General features: G+C 38.2%; 1 protein-coding gene across 1 annotated transcript; it reads left to right on the top strand.

The window, feature by feature from the left end:
• The first annotated feature begins 7,964 nt into the window (after positions 1-7,964).
• Positions 7,965-12,441, top strand: ogfr (opioid growth factor receptor). The gene is made up of 7 exons (XM_059540849.1): positions 7,965-8,235; positions 9,484-9,552; positions 9,641-9,722; positions 9,829-9,907; positions 10,035-10,101; positions 10,210-10,358; positions 10,872-12,441. The coding sequence occupies exons 1-7, from the start codon at positions 8,131-8,133 to the stop codon at positions 11,830-11,832; spliced, it is 1,512 nt and encodes a 503-aa protein (XP_059396832.1). The 5' UTR covers positions 7,965-8,130; the 3' UTR covers positions 11,833-12,441.
• The last annotated feature ends 10,813 nt before the right edge of the window (positions 12,442-23,254 follow it).

Here is a 23,254-nt window from a genome sequence, read left to right on the forward strand (position 1 = left end):
TATAGTGAAGTAAATGTTAGCGTCCCGTATACGGGACAGCGTGACAGTTAAAGGGTTAAAAGCTCTCTGTTCCTATTGTACAGGAACGCGTGTGTCCTTATTAAACATGTTTTCATCGACCCTGCTCTCCAGAACCAGTCCATAGGACCCAGCCCCTCAGCGCCCACAGGAGATCCTCTTAAACTGTGGCACTGCTGCTCCACTCATGATTGTTAAGGGAGCATCTACGGGTAGTCAGGGCTTGTGGCCATTGGGACCTTTCCTTGTGAAGCTCTGGTCCCCACGCCTGAATGGTGACATGCGGTGTACTCCTGCAGCCTTGATTATGCAAGCTGTATGATGGTGTGGAGGGACACCAGCAGGTGACCCCCCCCCACCCCCCCCCCCCCCCCCTGCTGGCAGGTACGGGAATTGCTGTTGCCCACAGGTCCCTCATAGTGCTGCACTCCCAGAAGAGCGTGGCTCACGGTCTCTAGTGCACCACACCCAGGCCGTGGGCAGATGAAAATCTTAAACATGCCTCGGGACTGCATCACAGCCCTGACCGGGAGGATCTCATGGGCAATCATCCACGCCAAGTCCTGGTGTCGGTTCTGAAGAGCTGGATGGGCCACATGATGCCAAACTTTTGGGGTTTCACCTATGATGAGCTCACGCACTGAACACACTTGTTCCCGTTCCTGCACACAAGAGAGGATAGAGCGATGATTAGTTAAAATTCTCACTTTCTTTCTCCTAATTAAAATTCTTTTAGAACTTTTTTGTTTGCAAGGGGTTGATCAAATGCAAATGTGTCGTGAAGTCAACTGATAAAATTTTAAGGGATCTTAAAAAGGACCCCATCCAGAATCGGGTCATGGCTGCTGTTTTGGGGTTTGAGGGTACTTTATGTGGAGTGTATTTGGCTCTTAAAAACAAATAAGGGTCTGGCAAGCCTTTTCCTCCACTTTTTGGTGTTTGTTTTTTTTACTGTTTCTGAACATTACAATAAAAACAAGGGTAAAATCACTGCTTTTATTATTTAAACTTTTCCTTCAAAAGACAAAAGAATCTCAGACCCCAGAATCCCAATTTTTTTCCTTACTTTCCCTAACACATCATGCCAATTTCCACTCCCACCCCCTCTCTGTCAGAATTAATCACCAGTATTTTACTGGTGAGTGGAAATGGCATGATGTGTTAGGGAAAGTAAGGAAAAAAATTGGGATTCTGGGGTCTGAGATTCTTTTGTCTTTTGAATGCTAAAAAAGAAAAAGAAAAACAGTCTTTGCAGTCAGTCCCCCAATCCCAGGTATGATCAGTCCATTAAAACATGGATCCCTTCTCAAGACCTGTGATAGAGGTTCAGTGCAAGCCACATATAGAAGAGGAAATAACAGACAGCCCTGACGGACACCACTGCATATATTTATCACTTTTGAAAGATTCCCATCAACTAAGATTCTGCTGATTATGTTCCTCCTATACAGCATTCCCACCCAAGCTAAACATTTCCCAGGAAATCGTTTTTTCAAAACTTGAAACAAGTAATGGTGCAAGACTCTGTTGAATGCTTTTTCAAAATTTAAATTTACCACTATCAACCGAATATTTCTGTCTCTCGCATAACAGATAGCATCTCTTATCAGTACGAAAAAACTGTGCTTAGCCTCAAAACTGATGGTCCAAAATTCCACTAATGGCCCAAAGCAGCGGATCAGGTGTGGGCAATGATCGACAAAGTGGTGTTTTGGTCGTATTTTGAAATGTGGAAATGTCTCTGAGAGTAACTTCCGATGATCTGCTATTTTAGCCTCCAAATAGCATAATGTCTCTTCTGAAAACTTTGTAGATACAACCAATTCTACAATCTGTTTGAGGTCCATCAAAATCTCTCATGCCGGGTCATTTTCAGGGATACTGCTTCCGATTATGAGAGGTAGCAATCGCAAGAGCGTCCAATTTTCGTGCCCATTGCCACCAATTGTTCCCTTGGGAAAATTAGATTTAGGAATTTTCTAATGTTTATTTACACAGTTCTGCATATTTGTAAGGGAATGACTTGATACGGATGTTCAGTTCATCTAGTGATATAAATCCTTTTGAAATCAAGTCCTTAAGACACAGAGATAGTTCAACAGGAATAATCCCTTCAAAAAAAGTCATGTAAAACATCTGCAGGAAATCCTGTGATTGGATGGAAGTAGGATAAGTGCTTACTGAGAACACACTCCTTTTTCAAGTTGTGTTGTGTTACATGGACCTGTGTCTGCAATAAAGCTTTATTATTATTATTTTATTATTTCACACCATTCAAACTTTGGGGCTGGTCACCTTTTTGAAGTTCCTCCACCAGAGAGTTGTGTTGTTCTGGAGTTCTTAACAAAAAATCTCCAGGCTCAGTGTTGGCAATTTTTTTTTTAGATATTAAGCAGAACCTGAAAAATTTCTCAACAATGAATCTTTCTTGGAAGGCCGTGGGCACCAAGATTGTATGCACAAATGCAAAACATAGTACCCTTTATGTACTGCTGTAAAGCTGGAGCAAATATCCCCACCTGTTCCAGGGACTTTACATCCTTTATTAATGGGTCGAGGAACTTTTCATAACCAAACAATCGCACATCATCACTCTTTCCCAGAGCTGCAAGATTAATTAAATTGAGTGGAATGACTTTTTGATGGTAAATTCAGAACAACCCAATATACAGCAGTAATTTTATTAAATCTTTCTTGAGGTGCCGAGAGGGTTGCAGACTTCAAAGTCATCAATGTATAACCCTAAAGAAATACTAATCTCCTCTTCACCTAACAGTTTGTTCTCTTTGTAGTATCTTCCATCTTGAAAAGACTTGTAATAGCCAGGCAAAGACTCCTGATTAAATACAACCTTGTCTAAAAACTCTTTATGGCCTAATAAACATTGTAGCTGCTTTGTAATAGAAACATAAACATTTGTCATACAAATATTCAGTAGGTTCAATCAATGCAAATTGCTCCTTAAAATATAAATTTCTTCTGTAATCTGTAGACAATTTCCCTTGTGCAGATACAAGAAGATGATTTGTTTGAAATATTGCATCTGTAATGTCTTGTACAACCTGACAATCTGATATGTTATTATTAGCAAGTACTGTATTTCTCTTACTTTATCAACAGCAAGGAACTTAGGAAATAGAAAATGTCATGGAACTTGCCTTACTATTTTTTGTATTGCACTTTTAGAAATATGCAATACAGTTTGCATAGAAAGAAAAAGATGCGCAAGTTTATGTTCAAGCGTCTCAGCATCAACACTTTCTGTGTTCTGTTCTATAGATTATTCTTGGTCATGTGATGAAGGTCATTCTTCAAGATCACTGTCCACCTCCGGCTCTGTGTCATCCAAGCCTTTTTCTGATTCCTTACGTACTAATCTGAAATCTTTGATGGTGTGATTTTTATGTTTTCTTGTTCTATGACTGCTAAAGGTTGAGAGATAGTTTGTTTTGAATCCACATCTCTGAAAGGGGCACAGAAGAGTTTCTTTATTCCTTACATGTTTTCCAAGATGAGAGAATAACTGGGTTTCAGTGCAGATCTCGTTGAAATCACACAAATCACACAAAAATGTGGAATTCTCTATTCTTTTTCTTCTAGTGTTGTGTATTTTGGAAAGATGTGATTTAAGTGAACTTGGGTTTTTGAAGGTGCAGACACAATTGTCATAAAAAATAATTGTCATGAAAGTGAGACATTTTAAAATGTCATGCCAAATATTGGCTCAATTTGGATATCAATTTGGAGCTACACACTCCAAAAAAGTTGGGACAGGTAGCAATAAGAGGCTGAAAAGTTAATTGTACATATAAGGAACAGCTGGAGGACCAATTTGCAACTTATTAGGTCAATTGTCAACATGATTGGGTATAAAAAGAGCCGCTCAGAGTGGCAGTGTCTCTCAGAAGTCAAGATGGGCAGAGGATCACCAATATCCCCAATGCTGCGCAATAATGGAGCAATATCAGAAAGGATTTTCTCAGAGAAAAATTGCAAAGAGCTTGAAGTCATCATCAGAGAATCTGGAACAATCTCTGTGCGTAAGGGTCAAGGCCGGAAAACCATACTGGATGCCCGTGATCTTCGGGCACTTAGAGAGCACTGCATCACATACAAGAATGCTACTGTAATGGAAATCACAACATAGGCTCAGGAATACTTTCAGAAAACATTGTCGGTGAACACAATCCACCCGGCCTAAAATTCTATAGGTAAAAAAAGATGCCATATCTAAACATGATCCAGAAGCGCAGCCTTTTCTATGGGCCAAGGCTCTTAAAACGGACTGTGGGAAAGTGGAAAACTGTTCTGTCGTCAGACCAATCAAAATTTTAAGTTCTTTTTGGAAAACTGGGACGCCATGTCATCCTGATTAAAGAGGACAAGGACAACCCAAGTTGGAGTTGCATGAGTGCATGTGGCATGGAAAAGGCACATCTGGAAAGGCACCATCAATACTGAAAGGTATATCCAAGTTTTATAACATAACAACATATGCTCCCATCCAGACGTTGTCTCTTTCAGGGAAGACCTTACATTTTTCAACATGCCAATGCCAGACCACACACTGCATCAATTATAACATCATGGCTGTGTAGAAGAAGGATCCGGATACTGAAATGGCCAGCCTGCAGTCCAGATCTTTCACCCATAGAAAACATTTGGCGCATCATAAAAAGGAAGATGTGACAAAGAAGACCTAAGACAGTTGAGCAACTAGAAGCCTGTATTACACAAGAATGGGACAACATTCCTATTCCTAAACTTGACCAACTTGTCTCCTCAGTCCCCAGACATTTGCAGACTGTTATAAAAAGAAGAGGGGATGCCACACAGGGGTAAACATGACCTTGTCCAAACTTTTTTGAGATGTGTTGATGCCATGAAATTTAAAATCGATTTACTTTTCCCTTAAAATTATACATTTTCTCAGTTTAAACGTTTGATATGTCATCTATGTTGTATTCTGAATACAATATTGAAATTTAAAACTTCCAAATCATTGAATTCTGTTTTTATTCACAATTTGTACAATGTCCCAACTTTTTTGGAATCAGGTTTGTAAATTAATATATGGACATAATCTGATCTGAAAAAAGCATTTACATATAAAGTAAATGAATATGTAAACATTTCACATGAAAATATATTAACATATATGGGTCATTCTTCATTTGTGGTGGCAAGTGGTGTCCCTCTACTTTAAAACAGTTTAAATAAACTTTAAATACCATTAAAAAAAATTGTTGTTGCATTTTTGTATTCTGTAGGATAAAAACAATTTTTTCACTATTAATAATTACATTTTTGTATTAAAATACATATTTTATTGAGTTTGAAAGATTACTTTTGTAACAAAATATGCATGTTCCCGCCATACCTCAGAGAGGTTTCATAGAATGTAATGGCAACAATATAAAATTTTTAACACAAATAAAGTGGTTATATTGTGAATATAGATTTAATTCAACATGTACAATTCTATTAAATTGTTTTTAAAAATACATATTTTGTAATATTTAAGAATAAAGTAGTGTCCCCCAAATTCATGTCTGTGGTGTTACATCAATGGACGTCGTCCCTTTAAGAAAAGGGGGAAATCTATTTGGCCTACTTCCTGTGTGTAAAGGCCATTGCAGGTGCTGGTTGATCTGAGGGGTGCATGGTGAGTACATTCTTTCTTATTAATTTTCTTAAAGTTAGCTAAATTCCTGACAATTTCATGTGTCGCACTTTATTAGTGTCTGTGGTGTTATGTTGATAACTTGCAGATTTTACAAATTTTTATCAAAATTTTGATAATTGCATGTTTATTCATATCTCCAAAATATGCCCTGATCTTTCAATCATCATGATGGCAGCCTCCATTTTAGAAAAGTCTGGATTTAGGCTAATTTGTCTGTGGTGTTACTGTCTGTGGTGTTATCCTATCCTGGTAACACCACAGACACCACAGACTCTATAGTAACTCTGTAGTAACTCCACAGACAATATACAACCAGCAATGTTGTATTTTTAATAAAACACATAGAACAGCCATAATCACATAATTGTATCTCTCTTGTCAGGTATGTGGATACATGATTTATTCACTGAAGATGTTCAGATTTTTTTTATTATTTTATTTATTTTTTTGAATGTTTTGTGTCAAGTCTGTGGACAGTTTTTTTGTATTCTCTATTGAAACATATCACGCATTGTGATTGCAGCACAACCCATTGTGCAGACAATTTTTTGATAGAGTGAGAAACACTCACTGTGAGAAACAGTGTTTATGTAGTGTTTTAATAATTTTTTTATTCAGTTTTTCTCTAAATGTTCTTTTATCAGAGAAGATAGTTCTTGTAATCTTACTCATGATGAATTTCAGTATTTTGCTCAATAAACTTTAAATTGTTAAACCTTTTATGCAATATTATGTATGTGGTGTTACTTCAAAAAGTATCTGAAATTTCTTTCCTTCAGAGCCATTTGATCATATAATTTAATGTTTTTAGACTGTAAAGTGGTTTTAATATTTTAGAATAAAGACTATAAAAGTAACACAGACCATTTTTCCTGCCTTTTTTTATGTATATACACATTTAAAAAAACTAAACAATTCTTCTTTGGCAAAAATAGGGGCCAAGATGAACAATTAAACATTTCTTTTGAAAAATTAAATTTAAATGATCAATGCAACCGAGTCCTTACAGTAATTTATGTATTAATTAATTATTACCTAAAGTTGCATATCCCTGCTCATTTTAGAACAAACCAAAATTTTACTTCAAATATTGGTAACACCATAGACATAAGTGGTTGTTTCACCAGTGTTTGATTCAAATTATTTAAAAATCTAAATTTTATTAAGCTTCAATTTTAATGGATATATAATATTAAACTAATTTTAAATGCATAGCAATACATTTTATTAAAAGAAAACAAACAAGCATTTTTAAAATTTCTGCCTCTCATTTGCCACCCCAATTGAAGAATGACCCATATTTAGTATATGTGAAAATATTAAAAAGTGGCCAAAATCAAATATTTAAATATATATTTTAATATATAATTACACATATATTATATAATGTATTTTCTTCTATTTGAATTTAAGATATTTAAATATATCAAAATATATTTATTAAAAATATATTTCGATCTATGAGACTTCTATATGGGAATATCTCGTGGTCACGACATATTATCAATTCCCATGAGTTATTATGTCATGGCCACAACAAAACTAAGGTCTGACCCATCTGAAGTCATAGAGAAGTCCTCCATCTTTTCTTTTACTATATTTAATAATCACAATACAGCTATTTTTAATGTTTATTTTATCTTTGCTATTATAAGAACAGATGCAAAAAAACAAACAAAAAAAACGGTACAAGTAGCCTAGAAAGAAACAAAAAATGCATTACCTTTATCAATGCATGGATAATATAATGTTAAACATAAGATGTTTCCCCCAACTGTTCCCCAAGCATTCACTTAAAACAGAGCAGATTATGTTTGTGTGAATTGTGAAATGTAAAATCTGTGTATTTAGAAGCGCCGTTAAATGCACGCACTTCGGATCACAGTCAGCCCGAGAAGCCAGCGGAGAAAATGTACAAAACTTTTTTTTCTTCCCTGTACATCAAATTACTCGTGCGAATTTACACTCATATAGCCAGTACGGGTCACATATGACGTTGTTAAACCATGGAGAAGTTTCAAATTGTCGCAGTTTTAATGACCTACATAAAATTCGAAATACGAAATATTTCCACATGTGAATGAGGCCTGAAACCGATCTCGAGATATCAGAATGCATGCGCTTTTTTCCTGTTTACACAGTCATAGAACAGATCCAATCTGTGTCACATCTGAGCAAAAAAATCGGAATTGGGTCACATTTAACTGGCAGTGTAAACGACGCCAATGAGAACCGAACATGTCACCTTACGGGCACCGTAGTATATAGAGTGTCTCTAGAGATGATGTAGGTTTGATCAGACTCCACGGGCGAGTGAATGAGGGAGGGAGTGCAGTGAGTCAGTGCACATCCAATGGAGCTGTGCGGATTCTCATGCAACTCCAGGTTATTGATCACATTTCTCATCCTTCATATGCTCTTTAGGGATGGACGACGATCTGGTGTGTGAATATGACTCCACCTGGGACACGGAGAGCGACGGGGACGAGCTGGAGAACACCGGCCGCAGCAAGAAAACACGGCCCGCATTCGTATGTTATCCTCTCTCATTACTCTGTGAACCAATGCACTGTGCTATTCTTCGTTTTGTGTAAATCGTGTGCTTTGATCTTGGACCAGTCGTTTTTATGCGCTTTGCGGTTCATTTTATTTATATTTGTTTGCGAGACAGACGGTCGATAACGCTATAACTCCACGCGCTGCTCAAGGAGGGAAGGGTGTAAATAAATCCCTTTGAGGGGTACTTATTTGCAGTTGGTTTACTTCCAATATTTTATCGTGTTTTATAGAATAGCACGTTAGCTACTTATTTAATATCAGTTCCGTTGACCAGAAGTGCGTCACTTATACTAACCGATCTTCATATCATCTGCTGGACGTCACATTAGGCCATGGATGATACGTTGTTTAAAACGCCTTCAGTCTGCAGCAGTCTTTCACAGGATTTTTCTTTTTTTTCATGACTCCGACGATAAGGATATGATGCCAACTGCATAGGATTTTTAGATCAAACCACGTGACTCTCAGCTGTTATATCGAGCACGGCCTACACAGTCATTTGGCTCAGTCATTGCCATTGAATTTTAGCCTTAAAGCGATGTAAATTTGATACATCAAAGACCAATGTGGCTTTCCTTTACAAATGTTATTTAGAATTTAGATACAAGTTAGCATGTGCAAAATAATAATGGCTGCAAGTACACTTAGCATTAACACGTGAACTGTATCCGGATGTTGTACATATACAGATTGAAATATTGAGAAGACAAGTGCAAAGTGCTTCTCACCAGAATCTTGTCCTGGTGTAGAAGTAGGCACATCCCACAATCTGTAGTTTTGGCAGATTTACTTTAACATAAGCTGTTTTTTAGGCTAATGGGAAACTAAAAGATGTTTTATAGTGCAATGCCCTCTGATATGTCAAAACATCAAGGGAATTTTAATTTCTCAGTTCATGACCCCTTTATGAATGTGATGTCTGAAACATGCAACAACACACCACTAGGGTCTTTCTGTGGCGGTTCTCATCTTACTCTAAGGGTCTCAATTGAACTTTACGCCACAAATCTAAAAACCCTCACTAACTAATCAACGCAAAACACTTTGATATTCAACAGTATAAAATGTCATTCAATCAACATCTAACAATCTACAGCTAAACTTACAGTAAATAAATAGCTGTGTTGTGTATCAAAAAGCATAAATAGTTGAATGAAAAAGCAAAGTTTGGGGATTTGGCAGGAAGTTGAAACTAATGTTTGGCCCTTGTTTCTTTGCAGTGGTCCAACTCTTCCTCAAGAAACCTCAGAGCGGCCAAGGACATGCAGAACTACAGACATGGATATCCAGTAAGAGTTTGCCATTCTCATATAATAAACTATATGAGAATAAACTGCCCTCCTGACATGCTGATGTGTTGGCCTTTTACATCTACAGAACATCAGTGAAGAGGAATGTCCAGAAGAAAGAATGACTAATTTAAAGTTCTATCTCAATGAAATGAAATCATCACCTGATGGTACGTCTCCACTTTCTCTTGAGCTTCAGTTACAAGTGCCTAAGATGAGGTGTATTGCACTTCTTTTGAGCTCTTACTTCGTTTGTCATGTTTTTTTGTTCTTTAGATGTGTCGATTGAGACGTTTCACACCGAGTGGAAAACCGATTACAAGAGGCTGGAGAGAGTTCACTCCTACATTCAGTGGTTAGAAACCATCACTGGTATCCTCATGCTGATTCGTTTGAGACCGCATCTGTCAAAGTCTCTTTTTTTACTAGGTTCTGTTAAGCAGATAAAATACTTTTGGATCGTAAAGTTGTATTGTTTGTAGGTTGTTTCCTCTGCGAGAGCCAGGGGTCAACTACATGGCTGCAGAGCTCACCACAAAGGAAATCCAAGTAAGTCATAAAGAGCCCAAACTCTGTTTCAGAGACTCTAAACTGTGCTCTGAATGCATCTGGGACTGTGCACGATGCTGAAGCTGGCTCTCGTGCTGTTGTCCACAGGCCTTCAGGGAGAGCGATGAAGCTAAGAGTCGTCTTCTGGATTCCTATGAGCTCATGCTGGGTTTCTACGGCATACAGCTGCTCAGCAGAGAAAGCGGGGAGGTGAAGCGCGCCGAGAACTGGAGGGAGCGATTCGCCAATCTAGAGAGGTGAGGAACACCTGAGTTCTGAGTTATTAATCATAAAATGTGTATCGAAACATGCATGTTAAGTCTTCCTTCAAATGTTCATTGTTCTTCTAATGTCAGAAGAAATCTACATTATTTTCTCAGTCCCTTCACCAGTATTGGGTCACAGCAACAACAAAAAAAACCTTCCCCATACTTTGATGGGCTTTCTTTTTAGTCTTTTGTGGAAAGTCGAGGCCTAGTGGTTAGAGTTTGACTCCTGTGGGTTTGAGTCTCGGGCCGGCAATACCACGACTGAGCTGCCCTTGAGCAAGGCACCGAACCCCCAACTGCTCCCCGGGAGTACTTTTTATTTTTATTATTAATCTAAAACACAATAATTAGCATTTACTAGAAAAGAAACAGTAATAACTACATTTCAAAAAGACAAGATGGCTTATAGGGTGAATTAGTATGTATCGAATCCTTTTGATTGTTTATTTCCAGACAGTCTTTCTCACATACAACTAAAAATAATTTCATATTTTCTTTCAGAAACATGCACAATAATCTCAGAATCACAAGGATACTCAAGAGCCTGGGAGAGCTCGGTTTTGAGCATTTCCAAGCCCCCCTGGTGCGCTTCTTCCTGGAGGAGACCCTCGTCAGAAAGACCCTCAGCAGCGTTAAACGCAGCGTGCTCGACTACTTCCTGTTTGCTGTGCGGGACAAGCGTGAGCGCAGGAAGCTGGTGCGCTACGCCTTTCAGCACTTTGAGCCCAAAGACAAGTTTGTGTGGTGCCCCAGAAAAATCCAGAAACGCTTCAAGAAGAAGTCGGAGAAGCGGCAGAACTCTTCAGCTGGCAGTGAAGAGAGTGCAGCGCAGAACGAAGATCATTCACGATACAAAAACAAGGACCGAGAAGCCACAGGTGAGCTAAAACATAGCAAGCCAGTTGTTGATCTTATAGATGCAAAGAAGGAAGTCGACAATGACTCTGTAATGAGAGTGGACTCTGAGAAACAATCTGAGGGCTCTTCAGAAGATCAGGAGCCCAATCCAGACGCTGCTTCTGTAGAAATGGCTCTCAATAATGGCTCCAGTGTTAACAACGGAGACACGGTCAGCAATGAACCAAGCAGTGCTGAAGGTCAACAAGTCGTCCAAAAACCTGAAGAATCACTGGAGAGCTCAAACTGGGAACATGTAGCTGGTTCTAGAGCAGGATCAGCAGACTGCAACGAGCCTCGGGAAGAGATGGACAGTCCTGCTGAAGCCCAGGAGGAACATGGAGGAACTGCCTCTGGTACGAAAGAGGACAGGACAGTGACTGACAGCCCTAAACACAATTCACCAACACAGTCTGAGACCAACACCAGGCCTGACTTGATGAAGACGAGCGTCCAATCAGAGAACCATGAGAAGAATGGAATGAACTGCAACCAGTCGAATGGATCGGAGAAGGAAGAACCAATGGACATTGTGGACATGAGTTCATACCTTGCCCATCAATGATTCCTGAACATGACAAAGCACTGAAAATGGACACTTTATGAACTTATAACAAGATTTTTTTAAGGTTTTTTTCCCTCTAAATAAGGAATTTGTTCAAACATGTTTTCTGTGTTGGTTCAGTTTTGATGGGGACAAATGTTTTGTTATAGCTGTTTTTTATTTTGTTGTTGTTTTTTTTAGTTTGAATGTTTATTTCATATTTACAGGTTTTCCAAGCCTTTTTTTTTTTACTGAAACTGTAAAAAAAGAATGTACATTAGACTAATAAGAACCAACTATTGATAAAAATATGATTAGATTAAATGCATAGTTAGGATACTGTTTTTCAGCAGACATACTGTATTTTTGCTGATGCTGTCCCTTAACTCATGATTTTACTGATATTCCTGAATTCAAATGTTTATTTTACATCTGCAGTCATATAAACTATATAAAATGATTAATAACAAAATAAGCTCTATTATCACAGGTTGTATAAATCAATCCCTTAGTGATTCTTTAAACATGCAGTAACTCCAAATTTAGAATTACAATTTCACCCACAGTACCATAAATTAACTCTTCATGAAGTATTCTAGAATAAATAAAAACAAATTGTCAACTATGAAAGGTGGTTTATTGTTTATGTTGTTTTAAAATAAAACAATAATTGAAGTGTACTTTCATGTATGTGTATGTTCATAAACATGTTCATAATCTGTCAAACCTCCTGAGATTAAGCAGTTTAAGAGGAAGGCAAGACACAATTGTAATTGGATTAAGTGTTTTTTTAGCTCATGCAGAAAAAGAAACAGCATGGCAGTGAATGTGAAGGACTTTGGACTGTTATCCTAATGCTCACCATCTCTCATTGCAATTTTGATTTCTTGTTTCCGGACCTACTACAAAATATTTCTTTGCCTGCCAACATTTGCATAGAGGAATGTAGGAACTGTCACTATGTAGGTACTCCGTTATGCTGGAAATTAATGTAAGTAATATGTCACTCTAAATTAAATATTTATATAATCATACATATTGAATATAACATGATATACTATCCTATTAATGTGTGGTTTATGAATATATTTATTTCCATATATGGTATAATACAGGGCAGGACATAAAGGCTCGATTCAGTGTTATACAAAACTAATGCAACTTTTTTTTTTACGTAAAAGAGTTAACTGTGCTCTGAGGAGCCTATACAAAAGAATATACAACATGCCTGATCTAGACATTACGATCTCCCGATTAGGTTTTTGTGTCTCTCATCTGAGTCATTGAATATTGAGTATCTGCCGATACGCTTGTAAATCCCTATTGCTTGGAGCACACTTTAAGTACATTAAAGTTATATTAAGGTCAATAAAATGTATGCATGGATTATATATATATATATATATATATATATATATATATATATATATATATATATATATACAGTACAGACCAAAAGTTTGGACACACCTCATTCAAAGAGTTTTCTTTATTTTCATGACTATGAAAATTGTAGATTCACACTGAAGGCATCAAAACTATGAATTAACACATGTGCAATTATATACATAACAAAAAAGTGTGAAACAACTGAAAATATGTCATATTGTAGGTTCTTCAAGTAGCCACCTTTTGCTTTGATTACTGCTTTGCACACTCTTGGCTTTTTCTTGAAGAACTTCAAGTCACCTGAAATGGTCTTCCAACAGTCTTGAAGGAGTTCCCCGAGAGATGCTTAGCACTTGTTGGCCCTTTTGCCTTCTGTCTGCGGTCCAGCTCACCCCTAAACCATTTAACTGAACAGAGATGACATAACTGAATTCAATGATGAACTGCCTTTAACTATCATTTTTCATTATTGACACTGTTTTCCTAATGAATGTTGTTCAGTTGCTTTGACGCAATGTATTTTGTTTAAAGCGCTATATAAATAAAGGTGACTTTGACTTTGACTTTGACAAACCAAAAGTTGGCGTTTGTCACGATGTTAGAAAAAGTAAAAATGGTATGCATTTACGCAGATCAAAAAGAAAATACATCAGACGCCGTCATTAAAAAAACCAGCACAAGATACTTAGATGTGCTTTTTATGCTTTTCTATACCTAACCCTTGGAACATATATTGCTGCTACTGCTGCTGCATGTCCTGTTTCAGGATCTTTAGATACATCTGTGTATATAAGTTACTTTAAAACTAGGTTAGCCTATATGATTTTAATTTTTTTTAATCTAAACAAAAGTCCTTGTTTTATTTGATTTTAATAAGCCACTCACACTTACTTTAGTAGCCTAAATCCTTAAATATGTCTTTTATTTTGTCAATATTAACTTCCGGCATGAAATTTTACATTCATAAATGTATGTATGTAAATGTATAAATGTATCCCCCACGCTTAGCGGCGTTTAAAGAGGAATGTGTGATGTATTTGGAGACGTTAAAAGGAATGAAAAGTTCCAAAGCAAGATTTTTGTAATCTTCATTAGAGGACTTTGATTTCTTAATGTATCTTATATATATATATATATATATATATATATTGTTATTATTATTTTTTTTCTTAAGTGTTGTTTTATTTATTTAACATTTATTTTCTTTTATGATTTACAGAGTGTGGACGAAAATTGAATGTAATATCAGTCAGTATTTGTAAATCTACCAGTAATGTATGCCTTTCTGTGTTAATGTTCAAAGAATTGAATAAAAATAAAATAAAAAAAAAAAACATTAACAGTTCCCCCCAACACCTCCCTAATAACGGAGGCGGCAAAGATTTTAGTGCAGTCAATGCAGTTTATGAAATATATCAATTAAATCTGTACGTGTGTGAAAAAATATTCACATGTAACCCCTCTGTAATCGTTGACATTTTCATAATTAACTGCAATTTAATAATTTTTCTCAGTAACTAACTGATTACATTTATTTTGTAATCAAATTACATAATTTAACTATGTAGCTGACCCCCTAACACTGTTTATGCATTATAACAATAATAGATGGTGATGCAGTAAGATAAACTCTGTAAAAATACCTGTCAAGCTCAACATGCAGAGAGAGAGAGAGAGAGAGAGAGAGAGAGAGAGAGAGAGAGAGAGAGAGAGAGAGAGAGAGAGAGAGAGAGAGAGAGAGAGAGAGAGAGAGAGAGAGAGAGCTCAACAAACATACAAGCTTTCTCCAGAAAGGATGAAAAGATGATGGGGCTCTTCATTTTATGATGAAGACAGACTGGATATTCAGACAACAGCAGCAGGACACGATTGTCTTTTTCTAAAAATAAACAAAATTATTTGGTTTCAGGAACGAATCCTAACACCTAATGCTTCACAAGATAACATAACAACGGTTGCTCCATTACAACATAGCCAACACTATTTTAGCCTGTTTTAGCAGATGTATATCATATTATTCTTGTATATAATCGTCTAGTCTAAATATTGTAACACCAGATTTTAAAATAATGTTTTTGATGCTACATAATTAAGGGACCAGAGACTTTCTCATTTCAATGAGCCACGTGTATTGCACCACAAATCAACATACAGTCAGTAACTCACAATGTACATATAGTTACACAGTTGCATGGAAAAAATCAAACAGTTCAGTTCAGACTTCTGTAGCAGTGTCTTTGGCTACTCAAGGTTCAGTCTTAAGTGACGTAGAAGCAAGATGAAATTGGGGAAGAGGCCCCATCTGCCTGCAACCGAGCTTCCCAAATAACTGTCCGTAATATGAACTGTAGTTTATAAAATGAACCATAGATGGCAAAAAGTTGTTGTGGACAAGACGAAGACAGTTAATCCCATTTTTGATCAAGGGCCTATCAATAGTCCAGCTGCCAGCTCAGGCCTGCATGTTGAACCATTTGAGTTAAAGAACCTCAGGTTCCTCAAATGAGGGAAATGAGCAAGACAGCATTGGTGAGAATACTCCTCCATGTGGTTAACACATACTTCCTCTAACCGCTCAAGACTCTGACTTGACTTTCTCAGTTGTATTGGGACTTGAGTTTCTGATGACTTCAGGAATCCTCCTTGATTTTAAAAACTCTACGTATACACTGCCTGAAGAATGCGATACAATCCACTCCTTCAACACTTCTTCACCCTCGCCGACAGTTAGTCTGCACCTTGCATTACCTTTAGTGCCAATGACTTCCCCTACGCTTGCCACCATAAAGGACTTAGTAGATCGAGCTGATGCTTCCAAAGTGCAAAGACGTCAACTAGAAGGTCTTATGCTTGATTGGCCAACAGTATGCACAGATAATTTAGGACGGACCACTTTAATTTGTCACCGGAATCATACCCTCGATGAGGTACCTGTGCGTAAGAAAGCTTACCCTGTTTCTGTCTCCAAGCAAAAGTTCATAGATGAAGAAGTAGTAAATATGCTTAAAAAAGGCATTATAAGGCCTTCTGTATCCCCTTGGGCAGCACCAGTAGTCTTAGTGCCAAAGAAGGATGGTAGTACCCGTTTCTGTGTTGACTACCGAGCATTAAATTCCAAGACTCCTCTTGATGGATTTCCAATGCCACAGATTCAAGATATCCTGGAGTCCTTGTATGGAGCGACTGTATTCAGCACATTGGACCTTAAGTCTGGTTACTGGCAGGTAGGAATGGATGAAGACAGTATACAAAAAACTGCTTTTGTCACCAAAAACAACCAGTATGAATTTGTTTGTCTTCCTTTCGGCCTCAAAAACGCTGCTGCAACCTTTCAAAGACTAATGAACAACGTTCTGAGAGAGTATTTAGGGAAGTTCTGTTTTGTTTATCTTGATGACATTGTGATATATTCCAAAAACATTCAAGACCACTTCCAACATCTCAAACAACTCTTTGCCAAACTGGAAGCTTCAGGATTAACACTCAACCTCAAGAAGTGTTCCATGCTGCAAAAAACCATCACATATCTAGGACATGTTGTTTCGGAAGAAGGGGTCCGTACCGAATCTGCTAAAGTCAAAGCAGTCCGTGATTTTCCGGTACCCAAAAATGTTAAGTAGGTACAGAGGTTTGTGGGTCTTGCAAGTTGGTACCATCGTTTCATTTCTCACTTTTCTGAGCGAGCAGCACCTTTACATGCACTAAAGGCTAAAGACACTGCTTGGGATTGGACCATTGAGTGTCAGAATGCTTTTGATGATCTTAAAAACGCGCTCCAACAAGCACCAGTTTTAATGCCACCTGACTTCACTAAGGACTTTAAAGTAGAAACTGATGCTAGTGATATAGGATTAGGAGCTGTGCTGACCCAAGATATTGATGGTTTAGAGCATGTCATCGCCTATGCTTCAAGACTTGTACAGGGAGCAGAAAAATCTTATTCTACAGCAGAAAAAGAGTGTCTGGCCGTGGTGTGGGCTGTAGAAAAGTGGAGGCAGTACCTGGAGGGAAGGAATTTCGAAGTACTCACAGACCATTCAGCCCTGACTTGGGTATTTAATCAGCCTAAACCATCTTCCCGTTTGACCAGGTGGGCTTTAAGGCTGCAAAGTTTTAACTTTACGGTTAAGTACCGTAAGGGATCATGTAACATTGTACCGGATGCCCTATCCAGAGGAATACCTGTGCAAGAAGTGGTAGGCCACATTGCCCTATGTCAACCCACAAAACCAGACCCTAATTTACCAGTCAGTTGGGATGAGATTGGGAAGGCTCAAAAGCTTGATTCTTCTTTACAGTCTTTATGGGAGTCAGCCAAGCAACCCAATACCGATCCAAACCGTATTGCTTACATTGTGCAGAATGACTACTTGTTTCGCAGGGTACCTGGCAAGCAACAAGAGAGCACTAGTCAATTACGAATTAACCGCTCAAGTGGCTCCGCTCCGCCATATATTATGTAACACCAGATTTTAAAATAATGTTTTTGATGCTACATAATTAAGGGACCAGAGACTTTCTCATTTCGATGAGCCACGTGTATTGCACCACAAATCAACATACAGTCAGTAACTCACAATGTACATATAGTTACACAGTTGCATGGAAAAAATCAAACAGTTCAGTTCAGACTTCTGTAGCAGTGTCTTTGGCTACTCAAGGTTCAGTCTTAAGTGACGTAGAAGCAAGATGAAATTGGGGAAGAGGCCCCATCTGCCTGCAACCGAGCTTCCCAAATAACTGTCCGTAATATGAACTGTAGTTTATAAAATGAACCATAGATGGCAAAAAGTTGTTGTGGACAAGACGAAGACAGTTAATCCCATTTTTGATCAAGGGCCTATCAATAGTCCAGCTGCCAGCTCAGGCCTGCATGTTGAACCCTCTGCATCAAACAAACATAACCTTAGTGCCACCATTAACACATTTACTCATCCCATATTTACATAAACATTACCCAACATCATATATACAAATAAGGTACTAACAGGATCACTTACATTTGAGTTAAAGAACCTCAGGTTCCTCAAATGAGGGAAATGAGCAAGACAGCATTGGTGAGAATACTCCTCCATGTGGTTAACACATACTTCCTACTCCATACTTCTTCTCTTACCCTTTTATGCTACTAGGCAACTCACTGGCTAGAGCACCCCTAGTGACAGGATTAAATAATGCACACCCTGAAAGCTAATGGGACAAAATGTAACTGTCAACTGTTACAATATGTTTTAACAATTATTTTTGTTTTTGTTTTACAAAGGGGTTCAATTGAACACGTTTAAATAACACCTCATTCAAGCTATGTAGATCTTCAGGTCAGGGAATTACAATACCCAACATACACCTCAGGCTTCAAACGTGGATACGTATCCCAAAATACTCATGCTGTACGTGGCAACGCTCTAAATCATTGGACATCTGATAAAACGCATGCGCACATGACCTATATGAAAAGATGCACATTTCCACACTTTTTGTGAAGTATACGCTCCTTCCATGTTGTAATGTTACAAACCCTCTTTTTGTGATCCGTTTTAGTGATGCAAAGTCCAATTCACTTCTGAAAAATTATTCATTTGGACAGTTTGGTTCAATGATCCGATTATAGGCTCTTTAAGTCATTACGCGGTTATGTCAGTACACATTTCTTCTTCTAACAACTCAGTGTCATTTTATATCCATGAATCATTTAAATAAAGTTAACTGTGTGAACACATATTGGTGGTTATTGTCTTTTGTTCATTTAATTAATGATGTTTAGCTTAAATATCAGTTTTTAGTCAGTTACAAAAGTGTCAGGCATTAAGTTTTTTGTATTTTTAACTAACCTAATTACGATAGAGTGACAGGTTTCGGGTATTTTTGGTGCGTGTAAGCGGTGAAAACTTAAATGTGACCGTAAATGTGACAGACGAGTGTGTTAGCTACTCAAACAGTCCATCGCAAAATATTCCATCGAAAAATACTAAGACAAATTGTGTAATTCATTAAGCTGGCGAAATGAAAATAAGCGTACAAATATTCATAATGACAATAAGTACAGTATACCCTAACAGCACAATAGTCAAGTCAAGTCAAGTCACCTTTTTTTATATAGCGCTTTAAACAAAATACATTGCGTCAAAGCAACTGAACAACATTCATTAGGAAAACAGTGTGTCAATAATGCAAAATGATAGTTAAAGGCAGCTCATCATTGAATTCAGTGATGTCATCTCTGTTCAGTTAAATAGTGTCTGTGCATTTATTTGCAATCAAGTCAACGATATCGCTGTAGATGAAGTGACCCCAACTAAGCAAGCCAGAGGCGACAGCGGCAAGGAACCAAAACTCCATCGGTGACAGAATGGAGAAAAAAACCTTGGGAGAAACCAGGCTCAGTTGGGGGCCAGTTCTCCTCTGACCAGACGAAACCAGTAGTTCAATTCCAGGCTGCAGCAAAGTCAGATTGTGCAGCAGAATCATCTGGTGAACATCGTATAGATTTTAAAATATTGCTTATTACTTATAAAGCCCTGAATGGTTTAGCACCTCAGTATTTGAATGAGCTCCTTTTACATTATAATCCTCTACGTCCGCTATGTTCTCAAAACTCAGGCAATATGATAATACCTAGAATATCAAAATCAACTGCGGGCGGCAGATCCTTTTCCTATTTGGCGCCTAAACTCTGGAATAACCTACCTAACATTGTTCGGGAAGCAGACACACTCTTGCAGTTTAAATCTAGATTAAAGACCCATCTCTTTAACCTGGCTTACACATAGCATACTAATATGCTTTTAATATCCAAATCCGTTAAAGGATTTTTAGGCTGCATTAATTAGGTAAACCGGAACCGGAAACACTTCCCATAACAACCTATGTACTTGCTACATCATTAGAAGAATGGCATCTACGCTAATATTTGTCTGTTTCTCTCTTGTTCCGAGGTCACCGTGGCCACCAGATCCAGTCTGTGTCCAGATCAGAGGGTCACTGCAGTCACCCGGATCCAGTACGTATCCAGACCAGATGGTGGATCAGCACCTAGAAAGGACCTCTACATCCCTGAAAGACAGTGGAGACCAGGACAACTAGAGCCCCAGATACAGATCCCCTGTAAAGACCTTGTCTCAGAGGACCACCAGGACAAGACCACAGGAAACAGATGATTCTTCTGCACAATCTGACTTTGCTGCAGCCTGGAATTGAACTACTGGTTTCGTCTGGTCAGAGGAGAACTGGCCCCCCAACTGAGCCTGGTTTCTCAATGTCAATGTCAATGTCACCTTTATTTATATAGCGCTTTAAACAAAATACATTGCGTCAAAGCAACTGAACAACATTCATTGGGAAAACAGTGTCAATAATGCAAAAATGATAGTTAAAGGCAGTTCATCATTGGATTCAGTTATGTCATCTCTGTTCAGTTAAATAGTGTCTGTGCATTTATTTGCAATCAAGTCAACGATATTGCTGTAGATGAAGTGTCCCCAACTAAGCAAGCCAGAGGCGACAGCGGCAAGGAACCGAAACTCCATCGGTGACAGAATGGAGAAAAAAACCTTGGGAGAAACCAGGCTCAGTTGGGGGGCCAGTTCTCGTCTGACCAGACGAAACCAGTAGTTCAATTCTAGGCTGCAGCAAAGTCAGATTGTGCAGAAGAATCATCTGTTTCCTGTGGTCTTGTCCTGGTGCTCCTCTGAGACAAGGTCTTTACAGGGGATCTGTATCTGGGGCTCTAGTTGTCCTGGTCTCCGCTGTCTTTCAGGGATGTAGAGGTCCTTTCTAGGTGCTGATCCAGCATCTGGTCTGGATACGTACTGGATCCGGGTGACTGCAGTGACCCTCTGATCTGGACACAGACTGGATCTGGTGGCCACGGTGACCTCGGAACAAGAGAGAAACAGACAAATATTAGCGTATTTTTCCCAGTTTCTTCCAAGGTTTTTTTCTCCATTCTGTCACCGATGGAGTTTCGGTTCCTTGCCGCTGTCGCCTGTGGCTTGCTTAGTTGGGGTCACTTCATCTACAGCGATATCGTTGACTTGATTGCAAATAAATGCACAGACACTGTTTAACTGAACAGAGATGACATCACTGAATTCAATGATGAACTGCCTTTAACTATCATTTTGCATTATTGACACTGTTTTCCTAATGAATGTTGTTCAGTTGCTTTGACGCAATGTATTTTGTTTAAAGTGCTATATAAATAAAGTTGACTTGACTTGACTTGACTTGACTAATATCACAAATGAAAACTGTTCAGCTTTCGGGAAATTAGAGAAGCTCTGCTTGGCTATTTTAGTTCCCCTCACTCCACAACAAATTTGAATTTTTTAAAATTTTTAAATTTCAATTAACAGTATTTAGAAAAGAACAAGAATTACAAATATAAGAAGCTAAAGCAATATTAACGACAAACCAAAACTAATTAATTTAGGCTAAAACGAAACTGAAACCAACGTTGGGTCTCTCATTCAACACAAAATCAAATGTTTCCGTATTTGAATGCCAAATGATTATAAAAAATAGCCTTTGTGTTTATTATAGCCTAGTATTTGTAAACATTTTGTGTCTGCATTATGTCTATTTCTGATTTAAATAATCATTTTTTTCTTTTTTCTCTAAAAAGCTTTTGTCATCGTTGAATTTTTCTCAGATGTTTCCATCTATCTGTGATCTATCTGTGCATGATGGTGTCCAATGCCCCGGTGAGCGGAGCTTCTCAAAGTTGGGAATAATCAAAGGAGAGCTGCAGTCCTCAGTTGGGCAGGAAAGGCTAAGCATGCTGGCGCTTGAGTGTCGAATGCACATGCACCGTAGCCACCAGTCACATTTGCATATGCCGTACTACTGGAATTCGTGATTGGTTGACGGCAAATTTCAAATATTAAATGGAACAATGAAATAACGTTATTAACATTATTGTTAATGGCCATTTAAAATTTTCGATTCTGTTTGGAACTATAAAATTTGAATTTGTTTCTGCTTCTGGTTCTGTTCCTGTCAAAATTTCATTAATTCGTGAACCGGTTCAGAATCTGAATCAGAATCAGAATGAGCTTTATTGCCAGGTATGTTCACACATACGAGGAATTTGTTTTCGTGACAGAAGCTCCACAGTGCAACATAATGACAGTGACAGAACAAAAACACAAAATGGAATAAAAAATTTAAAAAAATACAAATAGGTAGGTAAGGAATGAAAATATACAAATTGACAATGTATGGCAGGTATATTACAATGAGCATTATGTATGTGCAGGTATATTATGTGCAAAAAAATTTAAGTGTACGCTAAGTATGGTGTTAGATAAATAAGTGTATGTATATATAAATATAAAGTGTAGTGTGTTCCACAGTTTTTATCAATTGTTCATTAGATGGATTGCCTGAGGGAAGAAACTTTTCCTGTGTCTGGTCGTTCTGGTGCTCAGTGCTCTGTAGCGTCGACCAGATGGCAACAGTTCAAAGAGGAAGTGTGCTGGATGTGAGGGGTCCAGAGTGATTTTGCCAGCCCTTTTGCTCACTCTGGATAAGTACAGTTCTTGAATAGATGGGAGAGTTGAACCGATGATTCGCTCAGCAGTCCGGACTACCCTCTGTAGTCTTCTGAGGTCAGATTTAGAAGCTGAGCTGAACCAGACAGTTACTGAAGTGCAGAGGATGGATTCGATGATGGTGGAGTAGAACTGTTTCAGCAGCTCCTGTGGCAGGTTAAACTTCCTCAGCTGGCGAAGGAAGTACAACCTCTGCTGGGCCTTTTTCACAGAGGAGTCAATGTGAATGTCCCACTTCAGGTCCTGAGAGATGATGGTTCCCAGGAATCTGAATGACTCCAAAGCAGTCACAGTGCTGTTCATGATGGTGAGTTGGGGGAGTGCAGGGGGGTTTCTCCTGAAGTCCACGATCATCTCCCCTGTTTTGAGCGTGTTAAGCTCCAGATTGTTGAGACTGCACCAGACAGCCAGCTCTTTAACCTCCTGTCTGTAAGCAGACTCGTCACCGTCCTGAATGAGGCCGATGAGTGTGGTGTCATCTGCAAACTTCAGGAGCTTGACAG

This window comes from Carassius carassius, chromosome 46, assembly GCF_963082965.1.
Source record: "Carassius carassius chromosome 46, fCarCar2.1, whole genome shotgun sequence".
Lineage (NCBI taxonomy): Eukaryota > Metazoa > Chordata > Actinopteri > Cypriniformes > Cyprinidae > Carassius > Carassius carassius.